The sequence below is a fragment of the Schistocerca piceifrons genome, chromosome 7, assembly GCF_021461385.2.
Source record: "Schistocerca piceifrons isolate TAMUIC-IGC-003096 chromosome 7, iqSchPice1.1, whole genome shotgun sequence".
Taxonomy (NCBI): domain Eukaryota; kingdom Metazoa; phylum Arthropoda; class Insecta; order Orthoptera; family Acrididae; genus Schistocerca; species Schistocerca piceifrons.
The window spans coordinates 86,581,069-86,600,458 of record NC_060144.1 but is presented as its reverse complement, the minus strand read 5'-3'; the positions used below and the strand labels follow the sequence as shown (position 1 = coordinate 86,600,458).

At 44.3% G+C, this 19,390-nt stretch overlaps 1 protein-coding gene across 1 annotated transcript in view; it reads right to left on the bottom strand.

Annotated features, from left to right (window-relative positions):
* Window positions 1-19,390, bottom strand: part of LOC124805453 (gonadotropin-releasing hormone receptor-like) — a 605,403-nt gene that overhangs the window by 47,724 nt on the left and 538,289 nt on the right. Inside the window, exon 3 of the mRNA XM_047266015.1 lies at window positions 14,453-14,652. Within this exon, the coding sequence (XP_047121971.1) occupies window positions 14,453-14,652 (200 nt within the window). The remainder of the gene's footprint in view (window positions 1-14,452; window positions 14,653-19,390) is intronic.

Sequence of the window (19,390 nt, the reverse complement as noted above, 5' to 3'; positions counted from 1 at the left end):
CAGAAGGAACACCGTCTCCAAATTTTGTAAAAAACTTTGTATGTTTCATTCGATTCCTTTACAAACAACGCATCGATAATAAGAGAGTCGTATCTACACACGGAGTGTGTTCAGCGTGTTTCATATCACTCAGTAAGGTACTCGCATCTAGAAATCCTTCAAACTTGTTTGGAGGGGGGGGGGGAGGACTAATTTCACGACCACTTTCTCATTGATTTTACTTGATTTTACTCCACTGGAAATGAAAAATACTAATTCGATCTTGTGGTGTTGCAGTTCTCCTTCTTATGACCGTACTTTCTCTGAAAATAGGACGAGGAATTGCGCCTTAGGTAAGACACCTTTCTTGTTTGTTTTACCCAGACATGTTTCAATACTTTTTGTGCTATCTTCAGTGGGTTATTTTTTATTTTCTTACTGTAAAATTGTTGTTACGCATTAACATTTAGACAAACTTTTGGGACATGATATTAACAATTGTGAATCAATAATTGTTGTAAAATACTATACATCATTTGTTCCTATTTCGCAGTTGCGATATGTATTAACGACGAGATGCTGTGTGTGTTGTTTATAACATTATGTCTAAAGATCTAGTTATAGCTTAATTGGCAAAAGAGTGGATGTAGGCATTAGTTTACATACCTTACATGATGCTATTGGACATTTGTGTTGATAGCTATTCTGCTACACAATCTACAACATCCCATCTACAAACACCAAAACGTAATTCTTATTTTTCTGTTTATTATGCATTTACAAATGAAAACGTTTTTTGTGTGTAACATACGGCTTTGATATTGTAGTGCGTTCTCATATGTTGTTGGCGAGGTGAAGAGGTTGATTTCGTGACCTACGCACGCTTGACACTGCACTTTTTTCGATTTATCAAAACATAGGCAGAGTTTTCGTCGCCATTACGTGTTGTTGCTGCTGTGTAGTACTCAATTGTTTCGTAGCGTGTCTGACTTCGCGTTTGTGGTGTTTGGTTTGTGTGAGTGTGCGTGCTTGTGTGAGCGTGCGTGTGTGTGTGTGTGTGTGTGTGTGTGTGTGTGTGTGTGTGTGTGTGTGTGTGTGTGTTCAGGAGTGGGGCAGAGTGGGGCAGAGAGAGAGAAAGGGAGGGAGAGAGAGAATGAATTTTTTTCCCCTTTCTCTTAAGTAGTTATGGTGTGGGTGTTATTTCTATGGTTCTTCAATTATTGTAGCTCACTCTCAACATTCGCAGACCACTGACAGCACACAGTCACCACCCAACAAACATTGAAACTGACGTACACATCCTTAAAACTAGTAGCAGGTTATACCAAAAATTAACTGTAGAAGAAAACTATCACATCCAAAAATCAACATCCCAAGGAAAGAATGTACTAAATGAATACACATCACTGTGCAATAAAACCCTCTTTGCCGCAGTTGAGGATATATACAAATAACACCCACACCAAAGCTACTAAAACGGTTCAAATGGCTCGCAGCACTATGGGACTTAACATCTGAGGTCATTAGTCCCCTAGAACTTAGAACTACTTAAACCTAACTAACCTAAGGAAATCACTCACATCCCTGCCCGAAGCAGGATTCGAACCTGCCACCGTAGCGGTCGCGGGGTTACAGACTGAAGCGCCTAGACCTCCTCGGCCACACCGGCCGGCCAAAACTACTCGTGAGGGGAAAAAAGGCATTTTCTCTCTCTCTTTCTCTCTCTCTCTCTCTCTCTCTCTCTCTCTCTCTCTCTCTGCCCCAATCCTGAAAACACACACACACACACACACACACACACACACACACACACACAAACCAAACACCACAAACGGCAAATACACTTCAAACTTACGCGCCTCACCCAGCAAAACACGCAATGAAACCAATAAATACTACACAGCCACAACAACACCTAATGTCGACGACAATTCCGCCTATATTTTGAAAAATCGGAGAAAGTGCAGTTTCAAGCGAGCGTAGGTCATGAAATCGGCCTATTCACCTCGCCAACAACATATGATAACGCACTACATTATCAAAGCCGTAAGTTACAGAAAAATAAGAATTACGTTTTGGTGTTTGCAGATGAGAAGTTGTAGATTGTGTAGCCGAATAGCTACGAACGTAATTGTCCAGTAGCATCATGTAAGGTATGTAAACTAATGCCTACATCCACTGTTTTGCCAATTCAGCTATAACTAGAACTTTAGACATAGTGTTATAAACAACACACAGTGCATCAGGTCGTTAATACATTTCACAACTGTGAACTATGAAGAAACAATAATTCATTCACAATTGTAAATATTATGTACCAAAAGTTTCGCTAAATGTTATTATGTAGCAACAATTTTACAATAAGAAAATAAAAAAAATAATCCACTGAAGATAGCACAAAAAGTACTGAAACATGTCTGGGTAAAACGAAACTAAGAAGGTGCCTTGCATGAGGAGGAATTCCTCGTGCGGTACTAATTCGAGTTTCGAAAGCAGACTACAGTGAGAGTGCTCAAGTAATCGAAAGGTGCCACGGACGAAAAGGAAACCGAAGCCCGTAGGCGAACGCTAGGAGGTAACCGGCAGCAAAGAGTTAGGTGTTGCCAGCGCCGCGAAGACCATCATCATCAGGTGGGCTCGTGCGAAGGACAGCCGGTGCGGCGGGAAGCGTGCGGCGGTAGTAATCACTGCGGTCGCGGGGTCCTTGGCCTCCGGCGCGACGTTACGGCAGGCCTCGTCCGTGTTTTGACTGCCAGGCGGCCGGAGCAGCTTCGACGTCTGCATTTCTGGCTCCGTTGCACTCTGATTCTACTGGACGTAACTAAGTGCAAGACTGACCACTGCGGCATACCGTGAAGCCTATAGAAAATCCCAACTGAAGACGTTTAGCGTATAGCACTCACATATTAATTAGGTGTAGACACGTTATGATTCTCTGAACGGCTTATACCACACATTAAGCCACGCAGTACCAAGGGGAGGGCGTTATTTTATGCGCACCATTTTTAAATATTGTGATTCACTTGATTAATTATATTTCAAAGTTTTGAAAAAAAAAAATCTCTTAGTCTATCAGACTGCATAAATACTTTAAATTTTTTAGTTAAACTTAATCCAAAAATTTAAGTCTTGTTTAATGTTCGCAGGTTGAGGATCTTACTTACACACACTGATGCCTTTAAAAAATATTTTATAAGTGAAAGACAGCAAGACCTAACTAAATTTGCACGTTTTAATTTTTTTTTCTCGGTCGTACATTGAGCGGCAAAATAAAAATAAAATAAAATAAGCAAAAATAATAGTGTACCTCTGAGGCCCATTGTTAGTGCAATCAGTTCGTCCACCTACAGACTCGCTAAAAATCTGGCAGGATTATTAGCACCAAAATTGGGACTTTGTGAACACCATTTTGTCAACTCTCAGAAATTTGTTGCGAAACTGAAGAGAATGAAGATAGGCCCAAACGACCTATGGTTAGCCTGGACGTTGTGTCACGTTTTAAGAGGGTACCAATACAAGGTACGCTGGATCTTTTGGCGCAACATTTTCCATCTGGAATCATTAAGTTGTTCCGTCACGTCCTAACGACAACGTACTTTTAGTACTGCGATGAATTTTATGAGATGACGGACGGCACAGCCATGGGATCACCACTGTCTCCAGCAGTCGCAAATTTCTTCATGGAGCACTTTGAGGAGCAGGCGAACTGCGACATTCCGGCCGTCTTGCTTTCTACGATACGTTTATGACACCTTCCTGATATTGCCTCATGGTGAAGATACACTACAGCAGTTCGTCAATCACATGAATGGTGTCCATCCCCACATTAAATTTACTGTCGAGATGGAGGAGCGCGGCAAGTTACCATTCTTGGATGTTTTGGTTCAGCGGAAGGCAGGAGGCTAGCTTGGTCATTCAGTGTATCGGAAACCAACACACACTGATCGGGACTTGAACGCCAATAGTTTCCGCCACCCTATACACAAGAAAGCGGTCCTGAACACGTTGGTTCATAGAGCCAAGATTATCTCTGACGACGACCATCTACATTCAGAATTGCAGAACTTAAAACGTGTTTTCGGGGAAAATGGATATAGCTTTCAAGAGCCGCCGACGAAAGACACCTGGTGAATCAGTAGAAGAGGCCAAACGGACTGCATTCCTGCCATACTGTGGAGCTACTAGCAGCAAAGTTAGGACGTCTGCTGCAGAAACATGGGCTAAGACCAATGTTCCGGTCCGCCCCCAAAATACGAGATATGTTGCGCCCTGTTAAAGATGACATTGATCTTCGAATGTCCGGCGTGTGTGGTGTACCCAGTAAATGTGGCAGCACGTACATCGGACAAACAATTCGCACGGTGGCGGAGCGTTGTACTGAGCACAAGCGTCGTGTAAAACAAAGGGAGTTTGACAAGTCGGCCACAGCGGAGCATTGCCTAGAAAACGGACATAAAATACAGTTCGAAAATACGAAAGTGTTGGCTCATGCTTCTACATATTGGGACTCCGTTATAAAGGAAGCGGCAGAGAATCGTTTAAACAACAACAATCTCAACACAGACCAGGGGTACACTGTCAGCGCGCGCCATAGTGGGCATATCTGATTGTCTGCTGCTGATGTCGTCATGCCTATACAAGCGAGAAACCGTAGCACTCCCGGCAGTCAATGAACTTCGGACGACGATGCCGGAGAGGGGAATCGAAAACTCGAGGATTTTATTCGAATTGACGCGGCTAGAAAATCGAGGTTTCATTCATGTATGCCGTCGCGAAAGACTCCGAGGACACAAGACATATTTTGTTTAACAGAAAAATTTTTTTGAGAACAATTACAATAGTAGAAATATTAACAGTAGGCGTTATGGTACACTGCGCGAAGCTGTTTATTACGCAAACTGGGTGCCAGACAGTTAGTACTCAAGTGCATATGCTTAGCGCAATTCCCTTTACTGAGTTCCCGATTAGATTTAGTTCATGTCGCTAACTGTGATTTTGAGTGTGAACTCGAGCCAGTGCTATTGTGCCCCTTCCCGCCTGAGTGTGTCGCATTTATTGTTATGTAAATACTTTTCCAAATTGGTTAATAACGCTACAACATTATTCGCTCACAGCTTGAATCAGCTACCGTTCTCTATAACAGTCGAAATCTAAACTGAAAAATGTTTTTGACTTAATTATCTAAAATTTTGCTAACTACCCTGCAGTTTTTATCATTTGTCAAATTTTTTTCCATCGTTATTACTTAAGCTTATATATATATATATATATATATATATATATATATATATATATATATATATATATATACTCCTGGAAATGGAAAAAAGAACACATTGACACCGGTGTGTCAGACCCACCATACTTGCTCCGGACACTGCGAGAGGGCTGTACAAGCAATGATCACACATACGGCACAGCGGACACACCAGGAACCGCGGTGTTGGCCGTCGAATGGCGCTAGCTGCGCAGCATTTGTGCACCGCCGCCGTCAGTGTCAGCCAGTTTGCCGTGGCATACGGAGCTCCATCGCAGTCTTTAACACTGGTAGCATGCCGCGACAGCGTGGACGTGAACCGTATGTGCAGTTGACGGACTTTGAGCGAGGGCGTATAGTGGGCATGCGGGAGGCCGGGTGGACGTACCGCCGAATTGCTCAACACGTGGGGCGTGAGGTCTCCACAATACATCGATGTTGTCGCCAGTGGTTGGCGGAAGGTGCACGTGCCCGTCGACCTGGGACCGGACCGCAGCGACGCACGGATGCACGCCAAGACCGTAGGATCCTACGCAGTGCCGTAGGGGACCGCACCGCCACTTCCCAGCAAATTAGGGACACTGTTGCTCCTGGGGTATCGGTGAGGACCATTCGCAACCGTCTCCATGAAGCTGGGCTACGGTCCCGCACACCGTTAGGCCGTCTTCCGCTCACGCCCCAACATCGTGCAGCCCGCCTCCAGTGGTGTCGCGACAGGCGTGAATGGAGGGACGAATGGAGACGTGTCGTCTTCAGCGATGAGAGTCGCTTCTGCCTTGGTGCCAATGATGGTCGTATGCGTGTTTGGCGCCGTACAGGTGAGCGCCACAATCAGGACTGCATACGACCGAGGCACACAGGGCCAACACCCGGCATCATGGTGTGGGGAGCGATCTCCTACACTGGCCGTACACCACTGGTGATCGTCGAGGGGACACTGAATAGTGCACGGTACATCCAAACCGTCATCGAACCCATCGTTCTACCATTCCTAGACCGGCAAGGGAACTTGCTGTTCCAACAGGACAATGCACGTCAGCATGTATCCCGTGCCACCCAACGTGCTCTAGAAGGTGTAAGTCAACTACCCTGGCCAGCAAGATCTCCGGATCTGTCCCCCATTGAGCATGTTTGGGACTGGATGAAGCGTCGTCTCACGCGGTCTGCACGTCCAGCACGAACGCTGGTCCAACTGAGGCGCCAGGTGGAAATGGCGTGGCAAGCCGTTCCACAGGACTACATCCAGCATCTCTACGATCGTATCCATGGGAGAATAGCAGCCTGCATTGCTGCGAAAGGTGGATATACACTGTACTAGTGCCGACATTGTGCATGCTCTGTTGCCTGTGTCTATGTGCCTGTGGTTCTGTCAGTGTGATCATGTGATGTATCTGACCCCAGGAATGTGTCAAAAAAGTTTCCTCTTCCTGGGACAATGAATTCACGGTGTTCTTATTTCAATTTCCAGTAGTGTATATATATATTTAAATTGTTCTTCGGAATTGACGATTTTTCCCACCAACAGGGACAGTAAGAAATATTTTCATATTTGTAAAAACCTTACTTTACCGAAGCACCACTTTTTGTAATTTCAGAAAAAGACTGACTGAAGCACACATTAAGACAATAGCACCAATTAAAAATGGAATAAGAAAATACTTTAAATTCCTATCAATTTGATTGCTAGAGGCGAATGTCTGAGAAGTGTTTCTGGGCTCAACGCTCTCCGCTGCTCTTGCTGCTAGTCAATAACAACTACATGCTATGCCTTCTCTCAGATCATATAATAATTTGTCCACCTGCCGCGATCGAATGTTAGTTTGGTTCGTGAAGAATTCTTTCCAAACGGATAGGACACAGTCACCCCCTGCACGTCACTGATTTACACACTCGAGTGTTTGTGAGTGTTTTTGTGTGCATATCTGTGCCTGTGTGTCTGTGTGTTATTATGACTTCTTGTGCCCTATAGCTTACTTCAGACGCTGAACAATGTTCTGTAGCACAGCGAAATTTGATCAGATTGTGACTATCTTCCGGTGCCTTTTTATGTAATAATTATATTTAATGTAAATTTATAATACATTCTGTTGCTATATTTAACTACCTGGAGATACATTTCAATAATATTTTATTGGGGTATGGTGGATTTTCTTTGTCCTATACAGAATACTTGAGTGTTTATAATCTACTGAGCCGTTACACTTGCGAATGCCAGTACTGACAGTTGTATAGTTTGTGCATTTGGAAAACCTGTTCCCCTATTGTTTCTTATCGTTAAAGGGTGAATATGATTTCCCATAATTATTAAAATTTTTCTCTATTAATTTTTTCTGTAGAGGAATTACCATTGAGATAGTGCAGTGATGGCAACAACGAAGTTGTTTTATGCGGGCAAAACACCGCAACCTTCACGGGAATGAAGTGGCTGAGAAGTTAGAAAAAGAAGAAATTAGCATTGGGACACGGACGTGCAATAAGTTTCGTACACACATTTGGTAATTCAATTCAAGGAAGCTCTAGCGCTATCAGAGAAGTACTACCATATACGTTTGCATTGTACTGGTATACTACATGAATAAACGAAACGTACCACACAGATTTTATGTATCAGTGGAACTTATAAAATTCAGTAATGGACACTTATTAAACAAAATCTGCACCTAGATGAAGGAATAGGCTCGCCATATTGCGTCTGAGACGAACAAGAAGAGTTTCTTACTGACAAGGGAACCTCCCCATCGCACCCCCCTCAGATTTAGTTATAAGTTGGCACAGTGGATAAGCCTTGAAAAACTGAACACAGATCAATAGAGAAAACAGGAAGAAGTTGTGTGGAACTATGAAAAAATAAGCAAAATATACAAACTGAGTAGTCCATGTGCTAGATAGGCAACAATAAGGAATACGCAAGCTTAAGAGTGCCGTGGTCCTGTGGTTAGCGCGAGCAGCTGCGGAACGAGAGGGCCTTGTTTCAAGCCTTGCATCGCGTGAAAAGTTTTAACTTTCAGTTTATGTGACAAATGCTTATGTTTTCATCACTTTTTTGGGAGTGATTGTCACATCCACAAGAAAACCTAAATCGGGCAAGGTAGAAGAATGTTTTTACCCATTCGCCAAGTGTACAAGTTAGGTGGGTCGACAACATATTCCTGTCATGTGACGCACATGCCGCCACCAGTGTCATGTAGAATATATCAGACGTGTTTTCCTGTGGAGAAATCGGTTGACCTATGACCTTGCGATCAAATGTTTCGGTTCCCATTGGAAAGGCACGTCCTTTCGTCTACTAATCGCCCGGTTTTGCGGTGCCGTCGCAAAACACACACACTAAACTTATTACAGTGAACAGAGACGTCAATGAACGAACGGACAGATCATAACTTTGCAAAAATAGAGGAAGTAAACTTTTCAGCCGAGGGAAGACTTGAACCATGGACCTCTCATTCCGCAGCTGCTCACGCTAACCACGGGACCACGGCGCTCCTGATCTCACACTTTTCTTGATGTTGCCTAACTTGCACATGGACTACTCAGTTTGTATATTTTGCTTATTTTTTCATAGTTCCATATAACTTCTTCCTGTTTTCTCGATTGATCTGTGTTCAGTTTTTCATGGCCTATCCACTGCGCCAACTTATAACTAAATCTGAGGGGGGTGCGATGGGGAGGTTCCCTTGTGAGGAGTACTTGAAGATATTACTCAAGACTGTACATAAAAAATTCAGTGTAAAGAGTCCGGATACGAGGATGTGTGGGTGGGTGGGACGGGATAGGGACGGGGAGGGTGCAGGTCCTGTGATGAATGTTTTGTGAATTTGGGAGTATATTCTGAACAGAAAAGTGGTAAATGAATAAAATGTGAGGGAACTGCGTGGTTGTTACATTGATGCCTGACACTCCATGAACGAGAAAACATAATCACTACTACGCTCTGCTGTGTCCACAAATGATTCTCGTAGTTTTGAAAACATGGAATCAGTTTTTATACTCTTCGCTCTGTGTGGAAGGCATGTGACTACTTGATTTTTTATCTTGGAGGGGGCATTCAAGAGAATGTGAATGCAGAGAGAAAGAAAGTCAAGACGGAAGAAATGAAACGAGACAATCGTATGGCATTATTGACCGGGAGAATCCGTCTGAGGTAGATCAGCCGCCCGGTTCAAGTCTTTGTATCTGATGCAACTTCGTTGACTTGCGTGGTTTTGTGACGAAGAAGAAATGAAATGATTAGGACAACACAAACGCTGCCCTGCGCACTCTCCCACTCGTCTGGGAAACGAATCCGGAACCTCGTGACCTAGAGGAAGCGATACTTACCACAACACCACGAGTAGTGGGCAGAAGGAAATAATGATGAGAGATATTTCGTCGACATTTTCAGTATATGTGAGGAAACAACATCTCAATTCGACAAAGGCTGGGAGAGAAAACTGATCTACTGAAATAAGGGATGAAGTGATTACAGAAACAAAGGAAGTCCTAAACATAGCGGCCGTATGGACATTCGGCTCAATGCCTTTCCCAAAGTCACTTTCTGCACTTTTTGCGCTCTGTCTAGATCAGCAACAGTGGGGTCAATGGGTTTGCAGCCAAACGTCCAGTGAACTGTTAATGGGTCATAGGCAGTCCCAATTGAGAATACATGTGATTACCTTTCCAGCTCCAGCTTTTGCCTTACGATCAGGAGAAATTTAAAAAAAAAATGCTCAGAAGGGGGGCATGGGAACTATGTTTAATTTTATTTTGGGACTCTATGTCCCCAGCTAAAAAATATGAAGCCTACTGTACGTAAAAGCTTATTAGTTGTTCCACATACAGAGTACATTCGATGACTTGTTCAAAGGAAACCTAGAAAGAGAGGGAAAGAGATATTGTACAAATACCTGCTTTCACTAACCAAAAGTAAACCGAGAGAGAAAGCGCAGTGCTAAGCCGCCGAAAATGCACGAGGAAATAATTTACAGCAGGATAAACAGGGCCGATTACGTTCTCATCTTTCCGAATTCGAGTTTATGCTCCGTCTCTGATGACCTCTTTTTCGATGGGACGGCAAAACAATCTTATTTCATTCTTTCCTCTCTCTGAAAGCGAATCAACGGAATACACAGCCGTACACTGATCAGCCAAATATTTATGACCATCTACTTAATTCCATGTTTTCTCCACCTTCGGAACGCACTACAGTAGCGGATCTGAGTGACAAGGATTCGACAAGTCTCGGTAGTTAACGCAGCTGTGTGGCACCGTATGTCTAGGTGCTCAATTCATTTAATTTACGGGGCGATGGTTTGTAAGCGTGGAGCTGCTCGCGACAGCGTACGAAGTGTGTTCCACCGAGTTCAGATTAGGAGAATACAGTGATCAAGATATAACGTGAGTTCTGTGTCATACGCTGAAACCCCTGTAGCATGGTTATGGCCACTTCCTTCTTGACTCTGTTTCTCTCCGCATACATATTCTCACGAAGTACCCCACGTGGATAGAAAAAATTGGCCAAGTGAAGAGTATCAAAAGCTGTCCCGTGTGGTCAAAACCTGCTGGAGGATGACTTAGCCTTCGGAGGAAGGTACCACTCACGAATGGCCCGCAACAGCGTCCTTCGATTACCATCACAGGGCTCATTAAAATGTCTACGCTAACGTAATCCTTCCCCCACTGGTCTGAGCGCATGGGGCGACGCATGTTCGAGCAACCATCTGCCTGGAGACGGCGTGTGCGGACACGACCAAAGTACATGTAGGAAACATGTTTCCATTCATTCAGCGTCCAGTCGATGATCCTGTGCCCACAGAAACCGCAATTGACTATGTCATTTGATCGACATGGCTCATCGTCTGCAAAAACCCACATTTAACCAGATGCGGTAAACGGTGTGCTCCAAAACATTTGTAGCTGCACAAGCATTACACTTTGTCGTAATGTCTGCCGTAGATCACTGCGATCCTGGTTTGGAGAGGGTGGCGAGCCTCCAACATTTACAGGAAGACAGAGTATTTGCTGCGTGGCTGGTGAGGCGTTGTCGTTCAACACCCTGTCGTGTATTCATGGTTTCTCCATCCTTCAATCAGTTTCCACATACGATAACGACAATAACACGCGAACAACCTGGCACCTTCGACGTTTCCGAGATGCTCATTCCCAGGTGGCGAGCGATAACAATTTGCCCTTTTGTCAAATTCGCTTATTTTAGATTATTTCCTCATCTGTGGCCAATATCGTTGCCAGTTAGTTAGTTAGTTACATGTTGCATACATGTTTTGAATAATTCTCTGCTGGCGTAAGCTGTAAAGATTTAGCGTTAAGATCAATAGTAGGCGCTGGATCAAGCGCGAGTATCACGAAAGAGGCCAAAGACACACTCGCAATAAACAAGCCGCCAAGGCCTTCTCAAATGGCTCTGAGCACTATGGGACTTAACATCTATGGTCATCAGTCCCCTAGAACTTAGAACTACTTAAACCTAACTAACCTAAGGACAACACACAACACCCAGTCATCACGAGGCAGAGAAAATCCCTGACCCCCCCCCCCCGGGAATCGAACCCGGGAACCCGGGCGCGGGAAGCGAGAACGCTACCGCACGACCACGAGCTGCGGACAAGGCCGCCGCTGTCCGGAGGGCCTCAGTCACTCAGTCAATAGCTCAGTCACTAATTCACTAACTCCAGTTTGGCGTCTTTCATTCGCAGAGAGGGCTTCGCCTAGGACACTACATAGCGTCCAGAGTAGTGTTTATAGCGGGGCTTCTACTTCACCAGCAGTGAGGGTAACGTGGACTATTATTGAAAGAACTTGTACCACACATAGTCTCTGTAAAAGCTGAGTAATAGCTATCTGTTCATGTAAATAAAGAACCCTCTTAAATCACGTATGCATTTGCATTGTAATAAAGGGGATACCAGCCAACGCATTTTAATAAAGGGGATACCAGCCAACCATAACATCCTCTGTCTTCCTTCCAACGCTACAAGTCTCTACTGATTCTCTCATCAAAATGGTCTGGAACGTGTCAGTTTACAGGATATGTATACATTATTACTGTTAACATTACTGAACATGGTTTCATTTTATTCCCACTCTTACAACTACCCTTACAACCAGTTTTCATTTCCACCTTCGTATTGCTCCAGTTGTATACGGTAACACGTCAGTTGGCATTGAATATCGCTGTGGGCAGCGGCGATGTTATTTTTGCTCATTAATGGGTGGTCTGGGCGTAAGATAGATACTGCCTACAGGAAAATTAAAGAACCTTTGGAGAAAAGAGAACCACTTGTATGAATATCAAGAGCTCAGATGGAAACCCTGTTCTAAGCAAAGAAGGGAAAGCAGAAAGGTGGAAGGAGTATATAGAGGGTTTATACAAGGGCGATGTACTTGTGGACAATGTTATGGAAATGGAAGATGATGTAGATGAAGATGAAATGGGAGATACGATACTGTGTGAAGAGTTTGACTGAGCACTGAAAGACCTGAGTCGGAACAAGGCCCCGGGAGTAGACAACATTCCATTAGAACTACTGACAGCCTTGGAAGACCCAGTCCTGACAAAACTCTACCATCCTGTGAGCAAGATGTATGAGACAGGTGAAATACCCTCAGACTTCAAGAAGAATATAATAATTCCAATCCCAAAGAAAGCAGGTGTTGACAGATGTGAAAATTACCGAACTATCAGTTTAATAAGTCACGGCCGCAAAATAATAAAGCGAATTCTTTACAGACGAATGGAAAAACTGGTACAAGCCGACCTCGGGGAAAATCAGTTTGGATTCCGTAGAAATATTGGGACACCTGAGGCAATACTGCCCCTACGACTTATCTTAGAAGATAGATTAAGAATAGGCAAACCTACATTTCTAGCATTTGTAGACATAGAGAAAGCTTTTAACAATTTTGACTGGAATACTCTCTGAAGGTGGCAGGGATAAAATACAGGGAGCGAAAGGCTATTTACAATTTGTGCAGAAACCAGATGGCAGTTATAAGAGTCGAGGGACATGAAAGGGAAGCAGTGGTTGGGAAGGGAGTGAGACAAGGTTGTAGCCTCTCCCCGATGTTATTCAATCCATATATTGAGCAAGCAGTAAAGGAAACAAAAGAAAAATTCGGAGTAGGTATTAAAATCCGTGGAGAAGAAATAAAAACTTTGAGATTCGCCGATGACATTCTAATTATATCAGAGACAGTAAAGGGCCTGGAAGAGCAGTTGAATGGAATGGACAGTATCTTGAAAGGAGGATATAAGATGAACCTCAACAAAAGCAAAACTAAGATAAGGGATTGTAGACGACTTATGTCGTGTGATGCTGAGGGAATTAGATTATGAAATGAGACACTTAAAGTAGTAGATGAGCAAAATAACTGATGATGGTCGAAGTAGAGAGGATATAAAATGTAGACTGGCAGTGGCAAGGAAAGCGTTTCTGAAGAAGAGAAGTTTGTTAACATCGAGTGTAGATTTAACTGTCAGGAAGTCGTTTCTGAAAGTATTTGCATGGAGTGTAACCATGTATGGAAGTGAAACATTGACGACAAATAGTTTGGACAAGAAGAGAATAGAAGCTTTCCAAATGTGGTGCTACAGAAGAACGCTGAAAATTAGATGGGTAGATCATATAACTAGTGAGGAGGTATCGAATGGAATTGGGGAGAAGAGAAGTTTGTGGCACAACTTGACTAGAAGAAGGGATCGGTTGGTAGGATATGTTCTGAGGCATCAAGGGATCACCAATTTAGTATTGGAAGGCAGCGTGGAGGGTAAAAATCGTAGAGGGAGACCAAGAGATGAATACACTAAGCAGATTCAGAAGGATGTAGGTTGCAGTAGTTACTGGGAGATGATGAAGCTTGCACAGGATAGAGTAGCACGGAGAGCTGCATCAAACCAGTCTCTGAACTGGAGACCACAAAAGCAACAACAACAGCGTGTGGTCTTGCGGATGACGTTAAGATTCCATCAATGTTAAGCTATGTAAACTGGCGGTAGAACAAGAACGTGTCGAATAACCATAGTAACACCGTAGTAACAATAAAAACTAACAGAAGGAGAAGAAGACGAGGAAATTAAAACTTCGAAACCAGACCTAATTTAGAAGACGCACACAGTCTTCTTCTCTTTCGCGTAACGAGGGCCTTCCTTAGCAGTAACACACTCAAATTTTTAACATTCCCGCTACAGCGGTAGTGAGCGGTGCTGGTGGTCGAGGTACTTACGTGCTTGTCAGGGTTCAGGAAGAGGAAGATGATCATCATGCAGTAGTAGGGCGTCCACCAGACGATGAAGGCGACCACGATGACGACCGAGATGCGCATTGACTTGGTCTTGGCGCGGTGGATCAGACGCCGCCGGTTGGCGTCCAGAACCTCGCTCTTCAGCCCCACGGCCACTTCTGCCCGGAACGCCCGCTCGCTCCCTGACAACAGAAATGACAGCACGTGGAGACGGTCGAGCCTGCGAACTGCCTCACGTTGTGTAGGGGAAACGCAGGTTCAGACTTTTGCCCTTGGTCAATCGCATAATGCTCAGGAGCCTTAGAAGGCTATGTGTACATCAAAATACTGTATCTTACGCAATTTAGAGGATTTAGATCAATGGAGTATCACAAAATAGTACGAATATGGTACCGGTAGAATATTTTTCCTTAAATTTTTGTCGTTGTGTAAGCGCTCCCGACAGGAAACATCTTGCTACTAGCACGTAACAACACCTAGCCTCGATAATTGTGACAGAGTGGGAAAGAAGATTCTTCACCTCTTCCATTACGCCATAGCCAGCTAAAGATTTACAATGATGATCAGATCCTGTAGATAAGATGTTTGAAAACTCCTGAAGCCAGGAACATTCGTGCGCAAGACAGTGACCTCGACTTTTGTCATCCAGCAGGCAGCATATTAATCACGAGGATGTAGAAGAAACAGCAACACTTAATCACTGAGAATCCACACATAATACGAAATGCATACATGTAAGTATGTATCTTCCGCATCTCCTTCTAAACCGCTTAAACTATTTCAGTCAAACTGTCTGGAGAGAACCACTGCGTGTCCATGAACAACGTACCTCTCAAAATAGCGGGTGTGGAGGTAGGACACATGTAATGATGTACTCTCAAAAATGTATGACTGTACGACATATTGTTCAGAAGATATAACGTCATAAATATTGAGATGCTATAAAATCTACTCTTTTGGCAACACATTTTGCAGAGAGCGTTCACATATTCTACTGGATGTGTCTGTAAATTAGAACATTTTACGACAGATAGTTCACTAGATATAATATCATAAACATGAAGCTGCACGGAAAAGAAGCTTTAGGGAGAAATTCATTAGAGATGCCGCTGATATATGTGCAAATATTTGCGAAATATGTTAAATATATGTGTCATGTGTGCAATTGGGTAGAGCTGGTGTTAAAAACCCCTTTTGCTATTGGGATGGGGATGAAAATGTGGAGAGAGAATGGAGGAGAAGCAAAGTGTCTACACTGCATTTGTCCGTCCTGTTTCGGAGTAGTGCTGCGTGGCATGGGATCCTTAACAGACAGGATTAGAGAGTACATAGCGAAATTTCAAAGAAGGTCAGCACGTTTTGTATATCGAGGAGCACGGGGGAGAGTGTCACGGACGTGTTACGTGAATGGGGATGGACATAATTAAAACAAAGGAGTTTCTCGTTCCGGCGGGATCTTCTCACAAAATTTCAATCACCATCTTTCTCCTCAGAATACAACAATACAGTATGTGATCAAAAGTATCCGGACACCTGGTTGAAATTGACTTACAAGTTCGTGACTCTCCATCGGTAATGCTGGAATTCAGTATGGTGTTAGCCCACCCTTAGCCTTGACGACAGTTTCCACTCTCACAGGCATACGTTCAATCAGAAGCTGGAAGGTTTCTTGGGGAATGGCAGCACATTCTTCATGGAGTGCTGCACTGAGGAGAGGTATCGATGCCGTCGGTGAGGCCTGGTACGAAGTCGGCGTTTCAAAACTTCCCAAAGGTGTTTTATAAGATTCAGGTCAGGACTCTGTGCAGGCCAGTCCATTACAGATATGTTATTGTCGTGTAACCACTCCACCACAGGCCGTGCATTATGAACAGGTGCTCGATCGTGTTGAAAGATGCAATCGCAATTCCCCGAATTGCTCTCCAACAGCAGGAAGCAAGAACGTGCTTAAAACGTCAATGTAGGCCTGTGCTGTGATAGTGTCACGCGAAACAAGGCATTCAAGCCCCCTCCATGAAAATCACGACCACACCATAACACCACCGCCTCCGAATTTTACTGTTGTCACTACACACGCTGACAGATGACGTTCACCCGGCATTCGACATATCCACAACCTGCCACCGGATCACCACATTGTGTACCGTGATTCGTCACTGCACACAACGTTTTTCCACTGTTCAATCGTCCAGTGCTTACGCTCCTTATACCAAGCGAGGCGTCGTTTAACATTTACTGGCGTGATGTGTGGCTTATGAGCAGCCGCTCGACGACGAAATCCGAGTTTTCTTACCTCTCGCCTAACTGTCATAGTACTTGCAGTGGATCCTGATGCAGTTCTGAATTCCTGTGTGATGTTCTAGATAGCTGTCTGCCTCTTACACGTCACGATCCTCTTCAAATGTTGGCGGTCTCTGTCACTCAACAATCGAGGTCAGCCTATATGCTTTCATGCTGTACGTGTCCCTTCACGTTTCCACTTCACTATCACATCGGGGACAGTGAACCTAGGGATGTATGACACAAGTGATACCTAATCACCTGACGACGTTCGAAGTCCGTGAGTTTCGCGAAGTGCCCCAGTGTGCTCTCTCACGATGTCTAATGACTACTGAGATCGCAGATATGGAGTACCTGGCAGTAGGTGAGAGCACAACGCACCTAATATGAAAAACTTATGTTTTTGGTGGTGTCCGGATTCTTTTGATCACATAGTGTACTTTGCTGACGCCGACCAACATAGGGAGAAACGAGCATCGTAAAATAAAATAAGGGAAATCACAAGTCGCATCGAAAGGTATAGGTGCTCGTTTTCTCCGTGTCCTTTCGACAGCGGAATAATAAAGAATTGTTGTGATGGTGGTTCGATGAAACCTCTGCCAGGCACTTGCGTGTGATTTGTGAAGAAGCCATGTATGTGTAGATATAGATGGACAGACAGAGAAGGGATAGAGGATATGTACACCGATATGAGGGAGAATGAAGTGGACAGAGAGAGGAAGAGAATGAAAGTGGGCGGAAAAAGGGAAGAGGACGTGATGGGCATTGAGAGGGGGAGTATCAGATGGGCCGAGAAAGGAATAGAGATGTAGATAGAGACGGGGCAGGAGGAGATAGAAATAGGAGGAGATGTACAGAAAGAGGCGGAAGAGGAGATGGACCGAGGGAAGGGGAAAAGTAGGTAATAAAGAGAGAGAGGGGCGAGGATGAGACGGACTGGAGGAAGGAAGGAAGCTTGGCGTTTAATTTTCCGTCGACATCGAGATCGTTAGAGACGGAGGGCGATCTCGGCCTGTTTCAAGGACGGGGAATGAAATCGTCCGTGCCCTTTCAAAGGGACCATCCTGCCGTCTGCACTGAACGTTTTAGGGAATAGGCCGAACGCGAATTTCAACTGCCGTCCTCCCGAATGCGATTCCATTGTGGACCCACTGCACCACTTCGCTCGGTCAGATGAATGAAAGGAGGAGAGAGAAGCAGATAAACAGAGAGAGAGAGGAATGGGGACAGTAGCAAATTGACAGAAAGGGGCAGAAGAAGATGGACGGAAAGTGGGGGATGGAGGAAGTGGACAAAGAGAGGGCGGAAAAGGAGATGGACTGAGAGGTGGAAGAGGAAATGAACCGAGAAAGGAGGAAGGTAGCATTGAGATGAACATCCTGGTCCATGTTCATGGTGGTGGGTTGAAGTCATGGAACGATAAACACCCCCAGAACATCGCAGAACAATCTCCGGCCCGTCACATACTGTAGTGTAAGAGACTCACTCACTGGCCACTCAGAACACTCGACGCCTTGCATCGTTCGACAAGAGGCATAATAACGACTTGTCGAACAGCAGTGCACGCCTCCGGTTAGCTGGTGCCCAGCTTCTGTACTGTTTGGGCCACTAAAGATGGGCAGTTTTACGTTACGCTCTGAGCAATGGCCTTTTGTGAGCATCGGACTCCAGAGCCCATTGCAAGCACTTCCCTTCACAATGATCGCTCGGAAACTGCTTGATATGAACCTGCGTTGACTGACAGCAGTTAAGTCCTGTCGGTGTGGAAACCGAGTGTCATCGATAGGGAGTCTCTGCTCAGACTCTTCAAGCGAGCTCTGTTTGTAAGCAGATGAAATGCCTTTTCTTGTAGTCGTGTTGGATACCCCGCGACCATAGCTGAACAAGTCCAGACACAGACAAAACATCTGTCATGTCTCCAAGTTGACCCACTTACTACGCTACTTTCATTCAACAGTCACAAAAACGCAACTTCACTGTCATGATTTACGCCAGCGGCCAAGATCAAATAAACGACCTCCTGGTACCAATTTAACGCTACTCATAGCACTACAAAACGGCAAGTGTACTTTTTCAACTAGCTGACTAATATTTTGCGGCATGATCTTATTTCGATCCAAAGAAAACGAGTTTCAGACGTTACCAAGCATCTGCTGTCATGTCTGTATTAGTAAACGAAATTTATTCGATTCTGAATTCTGTTTTTGTACTATATCAAAGTCCAGCAAGGCTGATAAAATCATATGCTACCGACGTGCAGTTTCCTGCAGACGTGTTCTTGTTCTCCACCACACAATATATCGCTCCAAACAACAGTTGTTAAAGGCTTAATAAATTCATGCTCTCTAAAGAAATAAAGAATGTGAGAGGCGAGCTTACAGCTGCATTAAGACTACCTCTATACTTTGGGATTCATCAGGACCATGCGATCGATATCCTGTTTGATCCCATACCACAGCTTGCATTACCGTGGTACACGTGCAGTGTGCAAAACAGTAATCCGGAAGCATTTTATGATACGAGCATTATTTCGGGAGATTGTCTATATACCTGCTTCCGGGAGTAATCAAATGTGGGTAAAAGCTTACCTCGGCGATACGCAGCAGAAACAATTACTTCGTCGCATTATTCTGTTCTGCA